This window comes from Sceloporus occidentalis, unplaced genomic scaffold (assembly GCF_023333645.1).
Source record: "Sceloporus occidentalis isolate IW3139 unplaced genomic scaffold, rSceOcc1.0.p SCAF_35, whole genome shotgun sequence".
NCBI lineage: Eukaryota > Metazoa > Chordata > Lepidosauria > Squamata > Phrynosomatidae > Sceloporus > Sceloporus occidentalis.
In genome coordinates, this window is record NW_028317015.1 from 10,079,501 (window position 1) to 10,102,185 (window position 22,685).

Sequence of the window (22,685 nt, forward strand, 5' to 3'; positions counted from 1 at the left end):
AGGAAATAATTCTACCACTGTACAAGTCACTAGTCAGACCACACATGGAATACTGTGTACAGTACTGGGCACCAGTGTACAAGAAAGATATAGTGGAGCCGGAGAGGGTTCAAAGACGGGCAACCAGAGTAATAAGGGGAATGGGAGGGCTACAGTACCCAGAAAGATTATCCGAATTAGGGTTATTTAGTTTGGAAAAAAGACGGCTAAGGGGGGACTTAATAACTATGTATAAATATATAAGGGGCAGTACAGAGATCACTCCCAGGACCTATTTATACCAAGGACTGTATCTATAACAAGGGGACATCCTCTACGGCTGGAGGAAAGAAGGTTTCTACACCAGTACAGACAGAGGTTTTTTTACAGTAAGAGGGGTGAGATTATGGAACTCTCTGCCAGAGGAAGTGGGAATGGTAAACTCAATAAAAGAGTTCAAAAGTGTTTCTTGAAAGCAATAATATTACAAGTTATGGATATTAGATTAATAGGGACAGAACATGATCCAGGGATTTATTCTGATTCCCCCTGGCATGGGGCAATTGGCATCTGGTTCATAAGGGTTTTTTGCCTTCCTCTGGATCAACACAGTAGGCACACAATAGGTATATAGGTTGAACTTGATAGACTTTGGTCTTTTTTCAACCTTATGAACTATGTTACTATGTTACTAAGAAAGAGACATGTGCACAATGCTGAATTACACGCAAGGTGATAGTAGGCAGCGTGTTACCTTTATGTATTTAGAAAACTGTAATTGCATTGAGATGGGGTTGGAAGGCATTTATATATCAACTACATTTAAGTGTTAAAAACACCCAATTAATGAGAACATAAGGTTGTCTAGGACTATAATTGCACAGCTCCATGCAGTCCCATTATGAACCTCAGACCCATTTGTCCTGGTTGCTCCTCATGTTTTCTGTTTCAATAATGCATGTTGCTTTACCTGATGTAATGGTTTCCTAAGAATAAATGTTAGGCAGTAAGGAACATTCTACCACGCTAGTGCCTAAATTAGCTTGATGGGAATTTTGATATACTGCATTTGAAGAGACCATGAAATCCATGTTTGCACTCCAGCTACCATAAACTATAACTATAAATGAGGATTTACTAAGGGAAGGCTGACAGTTCTACATACATGCATTTAAGACAAATATGAGAAGCTTAAGTTAGCTTTATTCAGGGTATGCTCTCTTAACTTTTGAAGGAAGGAGGATACAAAATTGACACTTAAAGCCAAGAATATAGTATTACTGCTACTTTCACAGATCACAGCAAATTCTCACCGCAGTTGGAGATAGGACCGCTGTTGCAAGCACACTAGCAACAGTCAGTCAGAGGCCTTCCCATGCATGTAAAAGCTTAAAAGGCAAACCACATACTTTTTAAACTATAGTGGTGGGAATTTGCTGTTCCTGCTGGCAAGCACAGGCAAAGTATCAAAAGCCAATCACAGTCATTTCCATGCATGTGACCACTCTTGGAGCAGGGGCGGTTAACAATGGGGCAAATTGCCTCATGGCCCTGGTGTCAATGCCCCCCACTTGCTGCTTGCATGCTGCAGTGAAATTTCTGTATTAGTCTGCACTGCAGAGCATACAGTACAAGCTGTGCTGGGTGATGTGCAAGGTCAGCTGGGGTCCCACAGATATAAATTCTTATATCTATCAATATTTGTGCCACATCTGTGGAGTACCACAGTGGCTTCCCTTTTCTCTTAGTAACAAGTAAAACAGCATACCTAGACATTTTGGACAATGCTATGCTTCCAGCTTTGTAGGAACAGTGTGGGAAAGACCCTTTTCTATTCCAGCATGACTGTGCCCCAGTCCACAAAGCAAGGTACATGAAGACATGGTTAGATGAGTTTGGTGTGGAAGAACTCGACTGGTCCACACAGAGCCCTGACCTCAACCCAATTGAACACCTTTGGGATAAACTGGAACAGAGATTGTGCACCAGGCCTTCTCATCAAACATCAGTGCCTGACCTCACAAATGCTCTACTGGATGAATGGGAAAAAATCCCCAAACACTCTGGAAAGCCTTCCCAGAACTGTTGAAGCTGTTATAGCTGCAAGGGGGGGGGTGTCAACTACATATTAATGTCATTGTATTTAGAATGCAATGTCATAAAAGTCTGTGTTGGTGTAATGGTTAGGTGTCCCAATACTTTTGCCCATATAGTGTATATATGGTTAAACTTAAGGAGAAGGGAGGAAGTAATGAGTTAAAACAAGTTATCAAAGGTACCCTACAGTTCTAAATGTATTTAGTCCTTAGGAAGTTAATACGGCTTTGTTTAGGTGGGCGCATATACTGAATTACGTCTCCAGAATAAAGCCAGTTAAGTGCTAATAGAATGCATGTATGTAAATAATACGTAATTTGCTATACCTTATATAATAAAATATTAGGAAATAAGTTAAACTTTAATGACATATCTTCTAACATGATGAATGTATTTCAAGTTAGATATTTGGAAAGCTAATGAGTTTTAAATACTGAGAAAATATATATATATAAAAAACCAACTATACATTGACACTGAAGGGTTTAATTCTCCCTCTATAAAAGAATCTGCCAACTTCATACCCTAAGGTAAGAAAAGCTGTCCAGTTGTTACCTTTTATTTCAATGGCACATATCTTTTGTGACAGGTAAACCCTGTTCGCCAGTTCAGATGAAAATGAACATAATGCAAACATTTGCATTAGTTCCTTTTTTTTGGTGATGTGAGACCATGGATTTCAATGCAAAATACATATTTTGAGGTGAAGCTAGTTTTTTCTTTGATACTTACTGTATTGTATTTGTGTTAATGGATAGAACTTACCATTTCTGCACATTGTACATGTTATATAAACTGAAATAAACAGAAGAAAAATAATTTATGAAAAATCTAACCTTCACAGTATTGCGGTCATTAATAAGGATTTGCTCTTCGTTTATATAAAAGTAAACAGGTGAGATGACAGTCAAATTGGGAGAGGACCACTTATCAAAGTTGATGATGAGCTGAAAGGAAATATCTGGGAGTTTCTGGCAAATTGTGGACAATACAAAGGCACAGTTAGCTGGGAAACGAAGAAAAGCTCCATCAAACGTCCGAAAGACACCTCCTCCTGCAGCAATACAGTAAGAGCTCTTCTTACTGAAGCAGCCCCGTACTCCATTTCTGAGTGCACACTCCTCATCTGATTTGCAGTGTCGTGGGTCACATTGGATGAGGTTTCGTCCAAAACATCTGCAACGCCTGGTACAGTCACTGTTCCAGAACAACTGTTTGGGCTACGAAGATAAAAAAAGTCTTTATAATACAATGGATAACAAAAGTTGTATGAATTGTAATAAGTATGGAACGTTCATAAACTATGCATGTAGTTGTCTATCTAATAAATATATTAAGCGAATGCAATGATTAAAATCTATTGATAACAAAAAACTATATTTCTATACAACTAGAAAAAATGAAAAAAAAAATCAATGGGATTGTTAATCTGACTCCCTCCACTTTATGAATGTTGTTTCTTTTGCTACTTTTTGTAGTATGGTTTTTCTCCAGTTCTCCTATTATTCTCTAGTATTCCAACTGCCATGGTTGAAGAAAAAAAAACAAAACTAAACATTAGTTTATATGAAAAGCTGTAAAAAGCCTTGCCTCATAGTATTTGCCATCAGCATAACAACCACAGTTGTGAGGTAGAATGCAACTCTTTCCATTTAGTACATATCCTGGGTCACACTGGCAACCCTCCACACAGTAGTGATTACAATCACTTTTCAGTCGGATGGCGGCACATCTTGGCTGGCACACACTCACACAGCTATCATAGTGACTGTAGGGAGGACAGGTCACATCTGCAATTACACAAAGATTACACTTAAGATGTTACACAAAGTGTATCACAAACAGAAACACACTAACTAGAGTGTCAGAATAATGCTTATTAACAAATATATCAATCAAATTACATAACCCTCAGACACTGTAATATATAACAGTATTTATATTTTTAATGTAATTTTTTTGGATGATAACGTACAGAAGAAAACATGTTTTTGTAAAGTGTGGTTGTCGAAAACGAGATAAGGAAGAAATTATAATATAGAACTTGTGAATACTGTTTTATGGCATTTTTGTAACATCTTTACTTTTCCCAGGTAGACACATAAACATAACCGTATACCGTATATAGAATATGTCACGGTAAGCCCCTGAGGCTGCTTACCTGCCTGCCCAGTCCCCTCTTATGCCTAAGTAACCCTGTGTTCATTGAGGGACACAGGGTGAACAGGAAACCCGTTTAGTCTGCCCTAACCACACACCCATGAACTAGCAGGTTATGGGGGTTCTACAAGCCAGCGAATGCTCGATGCACTTGACCGGGACCTAGCCACAAACTCATGAGACTGTACGGCAGCTAGGAACCAAGCCAATGCCTGTCGACAATTGGAACTGCATTGCCGCGGACCTTTGTCCCATCACGTTGTTCTTTTGGGGTTACACTATGCTCATGGTGGACAACACTCGGTGGTGGTTACAGAGATGGAGCTCATTTGGGAACCCTGGTTTTATTACCAATCTTTAGGACCGGGGTATACACAGCCACGGCTATGGAACTCGTGGACGTGTTCGCCGCTGTCGCTCAGGTTCCCAAGTTCGGTTCAAGTCGGTTTTTGGACCATAACATCCTCGGACCTGAGCTCTCCATTGGTACCCCAGGATTGACTGCTCTCTCAAGATCACCCTCAAAACCCTTGGGGGTGATCCTTGGGAGGATAAACCCTTGAGCAACTGAGCATTCATGGCAAGGAAGATTTCTACTGCAGAGCTATTCAATCAGAGTGCGGGTCTCCGTCACAGAGTTGTGTTAAAAAGAAAGTACACCCTCTTTGAATTCTATGGTTTTACATAATAGGAAATCATAATAATCATCTATTCATTAGCAGATCTAAGGTAACTTAGGTAAATACAACCTTAGAACAACAACACATGACATATTACACCATGTCATTATTTTTTCACCAAAAATAAAGCCAAAACAAATGCTTTGAAAAATACCCGTTGTCTTATATTCGAGGTCATGTTATAATCAGACCTCAAATAGAGGTCTGACTACAAGACTAAGATCCAGATCCTCCTCTCTGGGAGCCAGTGGACGTCTCCACCGGCTGCCTCCACTAGACACCAGGGAATCTGAAGCACGAGAGACAAGTCTAGGGATGCATGGGTAAGTCGCGGGGGGGGGGTAAGAGTGGCATATGAGGGGGTAATAAGGGATTTCAGGGGGCAGAGTGGCATATAGGGGGTTAAAAGGAATATCAGGGAGGCAGAGTGGCATATAAGGGTGTATAAGGCATATCTGGGGAGAGTGGCAAATAGGGGGTTAAAAGGCATATCTGGGAGGCAGAGTGGCATATAGGGATATAAGGCATATCTGGGGGCAGATGTGCATAACTGGGGCAGGTTAGCAAATAAAAGGAAATAAAAACAAAAATAATTTTTCTCAGTCATAGTTTTTATTAAATATGAGAAAATTGTTTACATGTAATTTAATATTTACTAATAAAACTTTTTTTCTTAAGGTAGGCTTATATTCAGGCTTTTTCTTTTTTTCTAAATTAATATTCAAAATTTGAGGGGGTCGTCTTATAATCAGTACTTTGGTATACAGAGGAGTTCAGGGTCGACAACTGCAAGGTTCCCAGGTCCTGTGGCTTCAAAACAAGTCCAAATCATCACCCCTCCACAACCCTGTTTAACAGTTGGTATGAGTTTTTTTGTGCTGATATGTTGTGTTTGGTTTTCACCAATTGTGGTGCTGTGCATTTTGGGCAAACATCTTCACTTTAGTCTCAACTGCCCAAAGGACATTGTTCCAGAAGTCTTATGGTTTGTTCAGATGCAACTTTGCAAACCTAAGCCGTTCTGCCATGTTCTTTTTAGAGAAGAGGCTTTCTCCTGGCAACCCTTCCAAACAAACCATACTTGTTCAGTCTTTTTCTAATTGTACTGTCATGAACTTTAACATGTAACATGCTAAGTGAGTCCTGTAGAGTCTGAGATGTAATTTTTGGGTTTCTCTGAGCATTGCATAGTTTGACCTTGGGGTGAATTTGCTGGGACGTCCACTACTGGACATGCTTTCGACATTTGAATAATCTTTCTCACTGTAGACGTTATATATATATATATATATATATATATATATATATATATATATATATATATAATATATATATATATTCAAATGCAAGTGGTTGTTAAATAATATTTACAGAAAAGGTTTTGAGTACAACAAAACAAGCTAGTTTGGCATACGCAGACAAAAACAAGCAATAAAATACATATATCTGGCAAACAATGGCAAGAGAAAAAATGATTTTGTGTTAATGTGAGGTCATGCAGCTATATGTTGCTGTCAAAATGATGTAAGATAACCTATAACTCGCATGTCCTTAACTTTCACCAAACAAAAAAGCATAATATTAGGGATAAATAAAGCAAATGGGGATCTCAAGTGTGGTGGGGGACCAATAAGTTACTATCCCTCTCTGCTTCACTAAATAAGATTAACTCTAACCAAGTTTTATTGGTTTTTTTTTCTCCTACAAATGCTTATACAGCTTTAAAAGAATACAAAAGATAGAGACTTACAGCAGGATGTGAAGTTTCTCCATCCAGTAACAGCAATTCCTTGAGTCTGGCATGTACTTGCATAGTTCTGTAACCAGCTACAGGGAGTCTGCACAACACCTCCATCAATACATGAATCAAACAGGCAGTTCTTGTAGAAGAAACTGGGATTTACTTTGCTGTGGCACTTTGCAAAAACACTGTTTCTGTTTGGGATAAAGCTGCAGAGCTGTTGAGCTTTCCAAAATCCATCAACTTTAGTGCATGTTGGACATCTATCTCCACAACCAACCTGACAAAATGTATCTCTCTTCACCCAACTGTGGCCAAACTCATTGACATCTATGCTAATGAAACCACTGGATGTCTGTAAGTCGTCCTCAAGATTTCCATTGTACCTCCCACATAGGCCATACGTGCTGTTTTGCATATGCCGTGGGATGGTCACAGATAGGAATGTTTTCCAGTCATAGACCACCTTTAGTCCAAATTCTGTTTCTACAACAATGTGAAAGCCAAATGCAAAAATATTAACCTTTCCATGGCCCAACTTCAAAGGCAGGTATAGTCTTTCATTGTTCACCTTGCACAAAAAGAGAACATAGAGAGATTAATCTTAAACTACATGGAAACTAACAGCAGCATTAAAAAATAATAATTTTACTATATAGCTATATTTAAAGACCATATGTGTACATATTTCTGCTTATTATGACCATTAGGACCGTTGCATCCACCAAATTTATTTCTATTTACTTTACTTTTTATTTTACTTACATAGTTACATAGTTTATAAGGTTGAAAAAAGACCTAAGTCCATCAAGCGCAACCCTTCTACCTAACCTTCCTATTCTTGATCCAAAAGGCAAAGAAAACCCTAATTAAGCTACTTCGAATTCTGCCATCAGGGGAAAAAAAAATCTTCAAGAGACAATTGTTTTAAAATGATATGTTTAGAAAGTCATGGTAAATGACATCTAATATTTTAATGCACACATGCACTTACCTTAGAAATGCATTCCTTTCATAAATCTGTTTGCAACTAGGAATATAAGTACAAAAGTGAAATTGTTCACACCAACATTCCTAGCTGTAAAATTGTCACATTACAGGTAAGAAGCATTGAGACCCTCATATGTATACTCAGTTGTATCTGGGAACTTTCCTTACAGACAAAAGCAAGTTGGTATTTCACACTATGAAGTATAAGTCATCCTACTCAAAACACAAGTACAGCCTCTAAACTCATAGTGCATTTAACACGCATTTGACTTTTTATATATACACATTTATTTTTTTCATTGTAACTATAAATAATTTTTGTGACTTCTGAAAACAACATGACAGAAAAGGTTTTGCAGATACTAATGGCAGCCTAAATCCTTTAATGGCTTTTCACTGGAGAAGTTAGAAAAAACTAATGAAGAGGTTTTCATGGAAGTTCTCATAGATTATACTACTTACCTATTAACAAAACACTTTAAATTATCCTCTACAACAAAGTCTGCCAACTTAATGCCTAAATGTAAGAGGAGCTGCTGAGTTTCAAGGTTTCGCCCGGAAAACTCAGAGAGAAGCACAGCTTCTCCGGGACGACACCCGAACCCTCCAGGTCACGGGAGCAGGGTCCTGACACACCCCACTCCCCACCCATTTCCCCTTAAAATGGGGGTGTTTCCCGATGTCAGGGTAGGGTCCCGGCAGCCGAAGCCCACAAGTTCCCAGGTATGGTTGTTTCCTATAATTTAAACAGTACATACATATTGTTGGCTGGCAGATGAGGCCTATAACCAGTTCTAAATAAAAAAAGTGTCAAAAAGTATTTGACACATTTTTGGATGTGTGTTTACACAGATACTCCTTTTTGTTTATTCTGGTTGGTTTATGGGTCTAGTGTGGAGTTTTGCCTCTTTCTGTTGAAGCAGCACTCAGCACTCAGATTGTTCAATTTCATACAAGTGTATAACTTAACACCAACCTCTTTATACTTTAAAAATACCCCAGAGCCAATCGGTAATGGGCTACAGAGCAATACGAGTGACTCGATCATCACCAATCCTAGGTTTCTGTTAGAGTTGTAGTGGTCCATCTAGTAAGCCAAGTAAGGGTATCTATGTGCTAAGGAGACATACAATACTAATTTTGTTGTTGTTCCCCAGCAGGCAGCATTTATCCTCACAAATGCCCAAATAGGACATAAAAAAGTTGAGAAAAAAAGATCTGTATTTACCGCATGCTACATAGAAAGGTAGGTGGGGTGTCTTTGGCTTCTTCAAGAAATGTGTTTTTAAGTAATATACAGTATGTGGGAGTGGGAATGCTGTGACTTTATAATTATATAACAGAAATTTGCTATTGTGTTATTTAGGGGACTGTTGTGGATATGGATTGCATCGTCCATTATTAGTGATTCACGTCACAGACGCAATATCTGTATCTCCCTTTGGATAAACCACTCTAACTGTGGCATACATTACAATACCAATTAGTTCTATTGTTTAAGAAGTGCCTTACCTCTACCACCAGGTAGCACTAGAGAGTGAGTGATGTGTACATCTATTGTTTATCTAAGACCATAGATAATGGCTACCTACATGAAAAGCCATGTGGGCTATGCCAGGAACAATGGGATATCAGGAACTCCAGGAAGAAGGGGGAGGAGCAGAGGAGACTGGAAGGACAGGAAGGAAGCAGCATGGCAGAAGCTAAGGGAGCTGTGAAAGTTTGCCAGAGAAAAAGTATGAAATAGAAAGCTGCTCTTCCATCTTGGGCTAGTTAAGTGCCAAGAAGCTAGGACTAGTTAAGTGCCTAGTATTGTAACTAAGAATTAGAAAACAACTACTGAAAGAATCCTTTAAAGTCTTCTATATGATCCTGGTATCTAGAGCCATTTTGGAAACTGAACACCAAAGGAGTGATTTGATATGCTGATACTCTCTGAAGTTAAGTACATATGTTATTACAATGTTATTAGAATATAATTGCTGACTGTCTGTAACTTTGTTATGGTAACCTTTTTTCGATATATTGTTTTTACCGCTAGAGGTATTAATAAAGTATATCATTATACATCATAACATCTGTTGGTATTCGTCTTTACATAATTTAACTGTATTCCTGAATCAGATTTATTGTTGTATTGTTAGATGTGTTTTGTCTAAATTGTGTATTTAAATATTAGCATAATTTTGCATAAAACAGGCCACGACCACAACAGGGGACCATGGAGATTAATGTCTGATATATTATTCTTTCATTCAACTAATATTTGAGAGAAACATAATCATGTATCACAATTCTGTATTTGTCATGTAAGAAAGGTTTTTAAAAAATATAGAAAATAGATCTTTTGTGCACTTAAGACCTGTAATGCAAAAAAATTCAGCTACCAATGAAAAGCTGAACTTTATCTAGTCTATATAACTATGCATATCAGTGTTATTGGTCATTAATCTTTCTATTTGTAATGGCCTATGTTGATTATTATATTCATTATTGTTTATTTTAGCTGTGTATCTAATGGTGATTTAAACAATTAATATTGCTCTTGTCTAATGATGTGATTGTACAAGCTTGTTATTGTTGCTTATTTAGAATGTGTGTTGATTACTTCCTTTCCAATAAAAGTGGCTTTCATTATCTAGAAGTGAATCTTTAGCATTGGTCAAGGCTATTCCTTTAAATTGATACACGTAAAATAATTTGATAATTTATTTTATTGTTTAATTTAGGGTTTAACACATATCATGTAACCGATGGCAAGATTTGAGACATTTGGATACTGTAGCAGAACACTTGTCTTTTTCATACATGCGTTATTGTTAAATTGTTATTACTATATTTTCGTTGTTCTGTTCAAGTAATTGGACATACACATGCCACCTTCAAAGCTAATGATGTCCAATAATAACTGGAACAATTCGTCCTTTGTCCATTTTCCCTAATGACTTTGGTTTTTGTATATATAAAGACCATGTTTTCCCAAATACTAGAACCTTTAAATCCCATTACAGATACTTTCTCCTAAATGAATGGTTGAGTGGGCTCTTCATTCTGCATATTTAGTATTTAGTAAATATAAATGTAGTGAATGGAGATTTACCTTAGTGTGATGCAACAGATTTTGGTTATGTAGAACAAATACAACATCACTTTCTAAGAATGCATTATATTATACACATGATAGTTAATGTGTTATTTGCCCTATAACATTATAGGTTGAAAGAAGGTAAACCACATATCACGCACATATATATATTTATGTACGTGTGCATATACTCACCAAAACAGTGTGCTTGTATGCCCGATAGATGACAATATTGTAATTAAAAACTTCTACTTCCACTTGCTTTACCCACAATGCCAAAGATGGGTCTCTGTCTTCATTTTTTGCAGTTACAGTAAATTTGGGGAAGGAATCTGCCTTGAAGTTATTCTTTGTAGTGCAGAGGATTAGAGAGCAACTGCTTTGGAAATCAAACGGAAAGCCATCGAAAGTCAGATAGTGACCATACCCTGAGACAATGCATGATGCATCTGTACGTGGTTGGCAGTAATACAAGCCATTGACTTCCATACAGTATTCATCATCCTTGCAAGGGGAGCTTTCACAGTATACACTGTTGTCTGACCCATTACAGTAACAAAGTGATTTACAATCCATGTCAACCCAGAACGTCTCATTGGTGGAAACTTGGTGACCATCAAAATTGCAGCCACATTCACTCTTTGGGATGCACAAAGTACCCTGCAAGGCAAATCCTTCATCACAACGGCATCCCTCAGTGCAGCTATCAACACACACAGGACCTGAGGCAAGTGTATCACAAGCTTCAGAACATGTTATGCATTCTTCGAAGTGGCTATTTTCAGGACACTCCAGTGCTAATAAAGAGAAAGAGAAAGCCATATAAGTGTTGCATGTAACGTTCTTTACCTTACATCTTCACATGCTCTAAGCACTTTTTCAGAAGTACTTACAAGACAAACATCTGCAGTGAATCTTTTTTATAGATGAACCTTTTCAGATTGAAATACCACAATGCTGCTTACATTATTAATAGTTATTTTTTTAGGTAATAACCTAATTTATAATTGTGCCAGCTTAACTACTTATCTATTATAATTTCTAGATAACCAATGCATTATATTAATGTGAGATCATATAATATTGATGTGAGTATATATATATATATATATATATATATATATGACTTCTGCACTCCACAGACTTAGCATATGATTCACAAACCCTGGTGGTGTATGCCAATAATGTATATAAATCCAAATAAATAGGCACTCATATGGATTTCTATACAAAATAATCAAAGAATGTGGTTTATGACATATCAACGTTTCAACGTCTCAGAGAGATCTTGATAAAAGTTCAAAGTCTCTGTTGAGACTGAAACATCAATATGTAATAAACCACTTTGATTATTTGAAGAAATCTCACTTGCAGCCACAATAGTGTTAAACATGAAAGAAAGAGAACAAAAGAGCAGGAATAGTGTTGTATGTTAGCTTAGCGTTTATCTAATATCAATATTATTAATATTACTGTAATAATATTAATATTCTATTATTAAACACTAACCTAACATACTACACTATCCGTGTCCTTTTTTTCTCTTTCTTTCATGGTTTAACACTATTGTGGCTGCGAGTGAAGTTCTTTCTTTAAACAAGACATATGCAAGGACAATACTTGTTACATTTTTGTACATCTATCTGATTTATTTATCTCATCTATCACTATTAATTTCCTGGATTCAGTGACCAAGATAATTGTGGAGATTTATCTCAGGTGTACCTGCTGCACTATTAACACATTAATCAATTTGTATTTTATAATTTGGTGGAGTGTTTCGCGTGTTTTTTTACGCTTATATGATTTTTCTTTACATATAATATATATATTATACAGCAAATCCTTTGGCAGTCTTACTGTAAGCCCTTCTGTTGCATTTTTATTAGTAAGAATACTATACATTTTGCAAAACATAAGCTTACTGTATGTTTAAAATTGTCTTCTATTTAAGTACCGTATTTTAATTAAAACTTGACGTATCACACAAATTAATTTAGCAAATCTGTAAACAATTATATTAGTGTTCCATGTGTCAACGTGTTTTCTTTTTTACATATATGGGAACATCATGTTTTATTTTGTCCAGTTTCTGTTGTCAACATCATTCCATGTTTTACTTTTATTATAGCAGGCCTATGACAACAGACAAAACTAAAATGCAATTACTTACGGCAAAAATGTTGACTCCTCCACTGACCAACATCTACTGCAGCATTTTGACAAGCCATTGCATAGCGACTGACTGAATCACAAAGTTCCGTCTGGTTTCCTCCACTTTGACATAGGAGGAAAAGGCAGGTCCTATAGTAGGCAGATACATTAACTACAGCATGGCAGTCTAGAAATGAACTGTTGCTAGGATCATTAATTATTCCACATTTGGACCGGCTTTTGTAATATTTTAGCAGTTCAGAGTCATTATTGCATGCTTTTAGTAAATCTCCGCATTCTCCATTGCATATTTCATCAAATGTGGTCCAGCTTTCCAAAAACACTGCCACATTATCTGTGCATTTTCCATTTGGGAAGCAGAACTCATCTTCCTCATTCCCATTAAAGTAGCCACAAAGGCCCCCAGTGCAATTATAGTAAAGAGTAGAAAGTGTTATTTGAATCAGGCCCTGGTCAGAATATTGGATTTTAACCTGACCCTCAGATTCAATCACTGTTCCATTTCTGTTACGGTAAATTTCTAAGTCACCAGATGGCAAATAGAAGGGCAATTCAACTTCAAATCCATTTACCTGAAAAATAAATTTTTATAAAATACTTAAAGTGAGTTTAACAATAAATGTAAAACACATATGAACATCAAAAGTGAAAATACGCATGTTTCACTAGAAAATATTTTGTTATAATATGCTATTGTTCATATTATCATTGTCTTGACTATAACGTACTATGATTTATGTATGTTAACATTTGTGGTTTGTTTGCTACCTTATTTGTCTTTCTATGGATTTCACATTATTATTATTATCTTTTATTTATATAGCACCAACAGTTTACGCAGCGCTTAATACAATACATAAATTCAAGGGATATGACAAGACAAGAATTGACAGACTAAGACAAACCGATACATTTGGTGGAGAGAGCCCTGCTCGCAAGTTTACAATCCCTATGGGCGTGCTCACCTACGCATTAATTCAAAGTTCTCTTGGAGCTCTTACACCAGGGTTTGAATAGCATCAACAGATGGTACAGTTCTTACCTTAATCTCAGAAGTGCTGGCCCCACCAATTCTAATCTCTTGCTTGGCCACTTGGATTCGCAAAGGTCTTAGCCAGTTGGCATTTGAGTCTGGTTTCTTCTTGCTGATGTCAACTTCAATGAATTCGGCTCTCTCTGAGCATGTTTTTAGTAAAGTATAAGAATAATCCAGGGGGAAGGGAAAAGTTACTGAGTCAAATGTGCTTATCACTTGACTCTGGCTAACCAGGCAAACACTTTCCCTTTTAGGATAGCATCCCTGGTATCCATTTTCCACAGAACATATCTCACCCTCACTGCAGGTTGTGTTAAAGCATGACACATCTCCACCATCTTCACACCAGCATTCCACAGTACAGTCTGCACTTGCCCAGAATGAATCACCTGCCACATAGTACTTGCCATCCATCTCACAACCACATTTACTTAATGGGACGCACAAATCTGCACTGAAAACATAACCTTCATCACACTCACAACCTTCTGTACAAGGGTTGCTACAGAAGAAGGGGGCTGTAAGATCAGAACAGGTGGCTGGGCAACTGCTGGTGCATACCGAGTACTGGCTGAACTCTGGGCACTGAACAGCTGATGCTGCAGGGAAAAAAAGAAAATAAAATTACATTATACACATTAATTACATTTAAGACAATCTTTAGAAAAAAAACAATTCATACTAGGATTTAAACTCAATGGCACTGTAGTTGAAAACCTGCCTTTATCTTTCCTATGCCAAAAGCACACTGTCTATTTGCATTCCAAATGTTGTAACACACACCTCCTATACTCCATAGGACATCACCATTGGAAACCATCATAGTGTATCTCCTTCAAAATATGCATACAAAAAAAAAGAACTTTGAAAAAAACTGAGTAATACTCACAAGCTGCCATAACTAATGTGCTTGTGAGTATTATTCCCTACTATTTTATGCTTAAAGAAAAATAAAGCTTAAATTTTGTACTCGGAAGAAGAGCTCCCGTTCATTTTTTTTGCAGATAATACAAAGATATCTAGATGAAAATTAGTGGATAGCTCATTTCAGAGTCCTTGATGAGAACTCATTTATTCTAGCGTCCCATTAAGATACATTTTAACCTAAAAGTATCACTTTTTGGACATATTAGGGGGATGTTATTTGGAGTGAACAACTGATCCTTATCTATCAGTACTGTTTTATTATTATGCTGACAAGATAAACCCCCATTATGGTATGTCTATACATAAAATAACAAATTGAACTTATTGACTGTAGAAATTATTCACATGTAGATTTAATTGTGTATAATAAATAAAAGAATGATAAACATTTAGTGAATAGATTCACTTTACAAAACAGAAACGTCAATGAGGACATCAAACTAATGCGGAGAGCTCTCAATTTAGAGTATCAAAACTAGATGATATTTTGGTAAATATAACACCCTTAACCCTTAAAGGGGAACTCTCACCAATGTTTTAGTACTAGCAGTATATGAAAAATAAATTTGTGCATTCTTTATTCATAACACAATTTTTTCAGGCAGCTGGATATTATCCAGTTATATGTGTTCTAGTAGTGTTATTTAAAACCAATCTACAAAACAAACACAGTTAATCAAAATAATCCAGACAGGCATTCTGGCTAATTATGAATGTCTATGGAGGAATTACATACATGATCCATAAAAATCAGCTCAATGTGGTGACTGCATAGGGAAAGCCATCTAAAATATCTCAACTGACAACAATGGTAGTCTGCAGGCCTGCAGATAAAGGAAGTTTATTGCAACAAAATGAGATTACATTTATCAGTGTTAAACTACATACTGTATAAAAGCACTGCGTTTTATCACCAAGGATATTTTTTTCACTATGAAATCTGTATTTGTAATTATTTAAGCAAACAAATATGGGCAGTGAAGAATAGTTGTCAAAGAAGAGATGCAATTAAGTATGTGTATTTATTAACTTGATACCCAAATGTACATATTTAAAAATATCAACATGGTACACAAGTCATCTGGTTTCTTTGGGTAAGGATAGGGCATTTTGCAAAAACAAATGCCATAAGTTTCATATTCATATGATCCATATGGTATATGTCTAATATTACCAATGAACTGAGTATTCCTGGGTTACTAGTTGTTACAGTATTAAAACATAGGTGTAACGCTGTCGATTAAGAACCAAATATAACCCGCAGGAGACACATGGCAGTCTGAGGGTTAGAATGCGGACACCATTCTTTCAGGTAAAATTTAAGTTCTTTGGACTACGTACATATAATTACTGTGTTATGATCAGTGGCGTCGCTACAGGGGGGCAAGGGGGGGCAATTGCCCCCCCCTAGGTTAATCCTTGCCCCCCCTGTTGCCCCCCTGCCGAATTTGGAATAAAGTCGCAATGCAACTTTAAATCCCGTCTTTTTTTTTTAATGCTGAGGAGAGAGAGGGTGCGGCCCGCGTAAGATCGGCAGCCAGGGCAACCGATCTTACGCGGGCCGCACCTCGAGCCCTGCTACTTACCTGTGGGAGGGTCTTCTGTACTGCATAGAGGAAGCGGAACCTAGCAGAGTTCACGTGACATCACATGACTCTGCTCCAGTCCTGCTTCCTCTGTGCAGTACCAGTAAGTTCAGTATCTGCTGAAGTCTGTGAGCGGCATCGAGGAGCTGCAGTGCAGGTAAGGGGGTGGGGAGGGTGTTTGAATGAGTATGCGTGATTGAGGGAATTAATCTGTGAATGAATGAGTATATGAATGAATGAGTGTGTGTGTGTGATAGCATGGATGTGTAAGTGCTGGAACCTAGGCATGATGGGACTGTGATTGCTGTTAGCAATTACACTCCTATCATGCCAAGTCAGCCAGTACATGCTGAAACCTAGCTAGCTGCCCCCCTTGTGTATTGATGCTGCCAGCAGTATGGGGTCTACACATCACTTACAGCCACCCTGTACCAGCATGTACTGGCTGACCAGTGTGATTGCTAACAGCAATGATAGCAAGCACAGTCCTATCATGCCTAGGTACCAGCAGTTACTGGTTGCCTGGGTATGATAGGAGTGTGATTGCTGTGTGGGCAGTGTGGACACCAGGGCTGGCTTTGGGGTGTGCAACCTGTGATCTATGCCTGTAATTTAGGGGGTTTTAAATATACCTTTTAATGATGTGTTTTTAAGTGAATTCCAATTGATCTATACCTGCAAAGCTCGGTTTTTGCGTTATTCTGTAGATCCATATCTATATATTTTCATACATTATTTATGTATACCTGCAAATACAGTGTTTGTATGTCTTATTCAGTTGATTAATACCTGCAATGCTGTTTCCATGTATTTATTTGATCTATACCTGCAATGCTACGTTTCATATACTATTGTATACCTGCAAATACAGGATTTGTATGTCTGATTCTGTTCATTTGATATATACCTTCAGTGCTGAGATCACAAGTGAATTTCAGTTGATCTGTACATGCAAAGCTTGGTTTGTGTGTTAATGTGTTGATCTATACCTGCTATCGGCAACTGGGGCTAATATTAATATATATGGGAAGCAGGGGCATCAATACGCAAGGGGCAAAAACACTAAGGGGGGTATAAACGACAATGCAGTGTGAAAAATCCATCCTGATGTAGACGTCTGTGACGTAGATTGTGTCCTGCTGTTTGTGTGTTTTTGGTTATCAGAGTAGCAGAGCCTGTCCTCGGGTGTGTGTGTATAGGTGTTGGTGTGGCAGAGCGTGTCCAGGTGTGTGTTCGGGTGTTGGTGTGGCAGAGCCTGTCCTGGTGTGTGTTCGGTTGTCAGTGTGGCAGAGCCTGTCCTAGGGTGTGTGTTTGGGTGTCAGTGTGTCAGAGCCTGTCCTGGTGTGTGTGTTTGGATGTGGGTGTGGCAGATCCTGTCCTGATGTGTGTGGGTGTCTGTGTGGCAGAGCCTGTCCTGGTGTGTGTGTTTGGTTGTCGGTGTTGCAGAGCCTGTCCTGGTGTGTGTGTCTGGGTGTCGGTGTGACAGAGCCTGTGTTGGTGTGTGTGTGTTTGGTCATCTGTTTCCTGGCACTTAACTTACAGTAGGAATTATTTAATTTATATTTATCCAGAGATAAAATGGCCTCCTGAAGTTGTAGTGACTTCAGGGGACAAAACGTTCAAGGCCCTGAAATCATTTAGTGGAAAATATGTCCATAGCACATTACTTTTGGAAATTATGAATGCCCCCCCAGTTTGACTATGGTATCTTGTGTGCCCCCCCTATATATTGTTTCTAGAGTCGCCACTGGTTATGATTGCACAAAAAGGACATTAAAGTTTAATGCTTTTTTATTAACCTGGCTTCTAGTCTCATTTTCTGCTGAGATCCATTACACCCCGTCATCATAATTTCCATCTAGAGGGCCCTGTAAGCTTATTCAAAACTTTAGTGCGGCTTAACTCTGTATTTGGGTTCACAATTAGATGGCGGCCAAGCACTATGATAAAGGTTTTATGAACTAGGTTCATGAGGCAGCATGCTGTTAGATGGAGAGAGGAGAAGATCTGACAGAAATAAAGCAGCTTGAACCCAAAATAGTAAAACCTGACAGGTCTCCTAATGGAGTATTTCAAAACAGCATAGGGAGGGATTGAGAAATATAGGGATGATGACAGGAAGTAGGAAAATATAGGTAGGGCATACTTAAAAGGAGAGCCACTGCTGGAGTTTCCCATGGTGATCATGGTCCAATGGGGATGAATTAAAAAAGAAATCTAAACAGAACAAGACAACAAAGGCACAGTCTGTGAGCATATTTGCAGAAAATTACATTTGCTTACAGATACAAGAAGTTTATTGGTCAATGAATGATGAACATAATTGGTTCTGATGTTATTGTTGTAAAAAGCAAGGTGTCTCATGGGTCCTTTGCATTTTAACATGTATTTAGTGAACCAAGAAGAGGCCAAAGAAATAAAAAAAAATATTTTTCAGACACGAAATTGCATAGGTTATCAACTGAGTTGATGATATGTAAGTGTTGTGGAAAAATTTGATTTTTCCAGAATTGTAAATGTATTTGAGTAATAAAAAACAAATATCTGTTATGGACTAAGTAGAGTAAAACTGCAAAAGTCATCACTTAAAATGATTTGGGGTTTCTAGTTGACTACTAACTCACTAAATATTCATTAAAAGCATTCCTTCTAATGTCTCACTGATTCAACACACCATAAGTCATCATTTTCTTAATAACCTTTATTTACATGTATATTCTTATCTGTTAATCAGCCCATATTTAAAGGCATTAATTTAATTTGATAGCATAACCTCAGTTAGTGAATTCCACATCTTTATTCTTACTGCTTAGAACCCGTTGTGCTGCTGTAGACGATTCCATTGTTCAAGTCTGAATGGATAATTCTTAGTACTAAAAAAACTAAGAATGAAGTAATTCTTAGTCTTCGAAAAAAGAGAGTTGTATTGTCCCCAAGTATAATTGTATAATGTTAAATAAACTTCTATAAAGATGCCTTTTTTTAGTAAAAAGAAATACATTATGTCTAGCCTTTCTTTTTGATTTTGGTAATTCATATTTGAGTCCGCCTCTGCACTTTTCAAGTTTTGTAATGTCATTTTTAAATGCAGGCACCCAGAATAGCATTGCATATCTAAGGCTTACATTAACAGGCAAAATTATATTTTTTATTCAATACCTCTTTTTATATATCTTATAGGCCGTTGCCTATTGCACACTGTTGCAAATTTTATTGTCCACAGTCATTCCTAAATCCTTTACATTAAATCACTTTTTTTCATAAAACCCAAATTAAAATATAATGTACTCATCTATTTTTTCAAGATGCATAACTTTGCATTTTCCAATAATACATCTAGATGGTTGCCTAGTCCTCCAATTTAATCAAACCTCTTTGTATAGATTTAATCAAACCTCTTTGTATAGATTTAATCAAACCTCTTTCTATGGATATAATGTCTAGTTTAGACTATATTACCAGAACTAATTGCGTGTCTTGTCCTGAAGCAGAGATGTGCCTTTTAATGCCCACTGCAATATTATAAAAAAAATTAATAAAAGTGGGTGAAGGACAGAACGCTAAGATACTCTACTTACCACATATGTCTAACCAGAGAACTTTCCATTAACAACAACTCTCCAAACCAATTTACCAAAGGAACATTAACCCTTTCAGAACCAATGGCAACCAGGTACATCACGAAAAGATCCCTAGAGTACCTTTGGTACATCATTGGTTGCAAAGGGGTCCATGATTCATTATTACTTTTTTGTTAATTTAAAATTCTCATATACACAAAAGTCATCCTAATGGATAAATTGAAGCAATTTCAGAGTAAAGGTTTTTTTTCTTTGCTGCCCTTTATACATTTAATTATACACTGATCTATGCAGCTATATTTCTATTCTATATTATACACAAATGCTGAACAAAGTTGTTGCTAACAGTCATCTTGCTTTTGAGTCATTGGCATCTGCAGGAATGATAAATTCTTCCCACAACAACAATGCCATATGTATAATTAATATACATGCAAATTAGAACTGTTGCATTTACAACTCTTAATATAGAAAGATGTGTTTATTAAAACAACCTATAGTTTATGGTGGGGCTACCTTCTTTGGCTAGTTGGGGGATTAAGGTTCTCCATTGAATCAGCCCTTCTGCGTAGAACCTCTTCCCCATTGGCATGCCTCCTGAGAGCCAGCCCTGTTCTCAAATATATTATACATACAGATATATAAAATATCGTATACCCTGTTGTAGTATTGTCTAAATGACTTACCACAGCCAGTCTGAGTCCTCCAATCACCTAGTGGAATTCCTAGAGCTTGACAAACAAGTGCATATGCCTGGATAGCTTGACAAAGGTTTGTGCCATTGTCCTTGGCACCACAAAGATCATAAACACAGCTGTGGACAAAGGCAGTAGGATCCACAACAGTACTGCATTCCCATAGTGGGCCACCAGTCATGTTTATAAAACCACAGTATTCTGTGGAAAAGTACAGTGATTCCAAAGATGCATCACATAAACTGCAGTTGTCTAGACACCCAGAAGAGCACCTCCAGTCTGGATGGTACACTCTCCAACTCTCTCCTAAATCTAAAACGGACATAGCTGGTCTCCCATCTGACCGGAGTGTGTCATCCTGAGGATTCTTGTTATAATTGCCACACATGCCACAAGTAGAGTTAATGTAGGTCCCAGGCACTGATATTGAAGCATAATGCTCCCCATCAAACATCACCAATAGGCCAAAATCTGTTTCCACAGCTGTTGATAATCCACTTTGATATATTTTGATGGCTCCATAGTCCAGAGTTATTGGGAGGGAAAATATCAAATCATTTACCTTTGAGAAGATAGAAAAACATTTATTAGCCACAAAATAAATATTGTGTACTAACTGGTGCTATTGCTATTGCTATTTCACACGTCAAACTTTAGAATCTAGGTTACATAAACTATGTACATAACAAATTATAAGTAACTGACAAGCTACAAGAAAAAAACAATACGGTAATAATAATCCCAATCAACATTTTTTCTTCACATTCAAAACGGAATTTGTATGTAATAATCTGAATTTCAGACTTCTCTTATGCTGTTAGTGCATGTTAATAATCATTTAGTAGACTGCAATTTTGGGGGGATATTCTATGACTCAAACTCATTTTCTTACGTGGTAACAAAATAAAGAATAAATTGGTAAAAAAATTACAGCAAAATGCAGTAAGAATAATATTCTCCATTTGTCCATATTTTAATTTAAGAGCTCCAGAAAACGAATAGAAACCCTTTGGAATTACCTAGATTTCTGTATATATTGGTCAATAAATTTGATCTGATATTTAAAGTCATAACAATAGACAAACAGTCTGCTTTAACTAAAAACATACAAACAACTATAAATTTTCATTGAAGATACCATGTAAACAATCCCAATCCAGGTAATTCCAAGGGGTTCACATACTTTTTTTTGCAACTATGGTAAATAGTTGACCTAAATAGCAGATTACTATGAACAGTAATAAAATAATTAATAACGCAATTATTTATAACAAGAGAATCAGAGGTCCCCAAACTTATCTGGCTTACCTTTTTAGAGAAAAAAAATACTCAGTAGCCCCTGGAAATCTACCTTCTTAGATAATTTGATTTTATAATTAACCATAGTGTCTCTCTCTCATTTTTATCTTTGTTTAAAGTCAATTAACATTTAGGAGGATTGCGTTTTCTTATTATTAACCCTTAATGACAAAGCCTGTACATGTACATTGCATTGTTTTCAATGGGTTTAGGGACAAAAGGTGAGGCGCACCCTGCTCAAACGACTTTACAATCTCAAAGTTCATCTTCAAATAAAAATGCTAGTTTTCAAGTTACACAAAATATTCACCAGCCATTGAAAATCATATACAGATTCTCATCTTAACTTTTCTAAAACTATGATTGGGAAAAATAATTATGAGAATATATGTGTAAACTGATTCCTTTAGCTGTGACCCCTATGATTTTCATTTTTAGCTGTGAAAAAATGGATACTATGAGAGAACTTATCATAATATTCAAGGGTATTTGAGATATCATGTATTTGTGTTTTTTCAGGGACCTGTTTTTGCTTCTCTAACTGGTCTGCAAGAAATGTTGAGTGTTGTTGATATGAAGGGTTCAGTTGATGAACCTGGTTAGTCAGCTGACTCCATGTACTCATATTCTAGTACATTCTAGCTGGTTCATGGG

General features: G+C 37.0%; 1 protein-coding gene across 1 annotated transcript in view; it reads right to left on the reverse strand.

Annotated features, from left to right (window-relative positions):
• LOC149298085 (alpha-tectorin-like) overlaps positions 1–22,685 on the reverse strand; it is a 67,906-nt gene that overhangs the window by 32,734 nt on the left and 12,487 nt on the right. The window contains exons 7-13 of the mRNA XM_089487975.1: positions 20,724–21,294; positions 13,950–14,542; positions 12,906–13,479; positions 10,928–11,529; positions 6,667–7,228; positions 3,667–3,866; positions 2,913–3,296 (exon numbers count right to left, since the gene is read on the reverse strand). Coding sequence (XP_089344101.1) covers positions 2,913–3,296; positions 3,667–3,866; positions 6,667–7,228; positions 10,928–11,529; positions 12,906–13,479; positions 13,950–14,542; positions 20,724–21,294 — 3,486 coding nt within the window. The remainder of the gene's footprint in view (positions 1–2,912; positions 3,297–3,666; positions 3,867–6,666; positions 7,229–10,927; positions 11,530–12,905; positions 13,480–13,949; positions 14,543–20,723; positions 21,295–22,685) is intronic.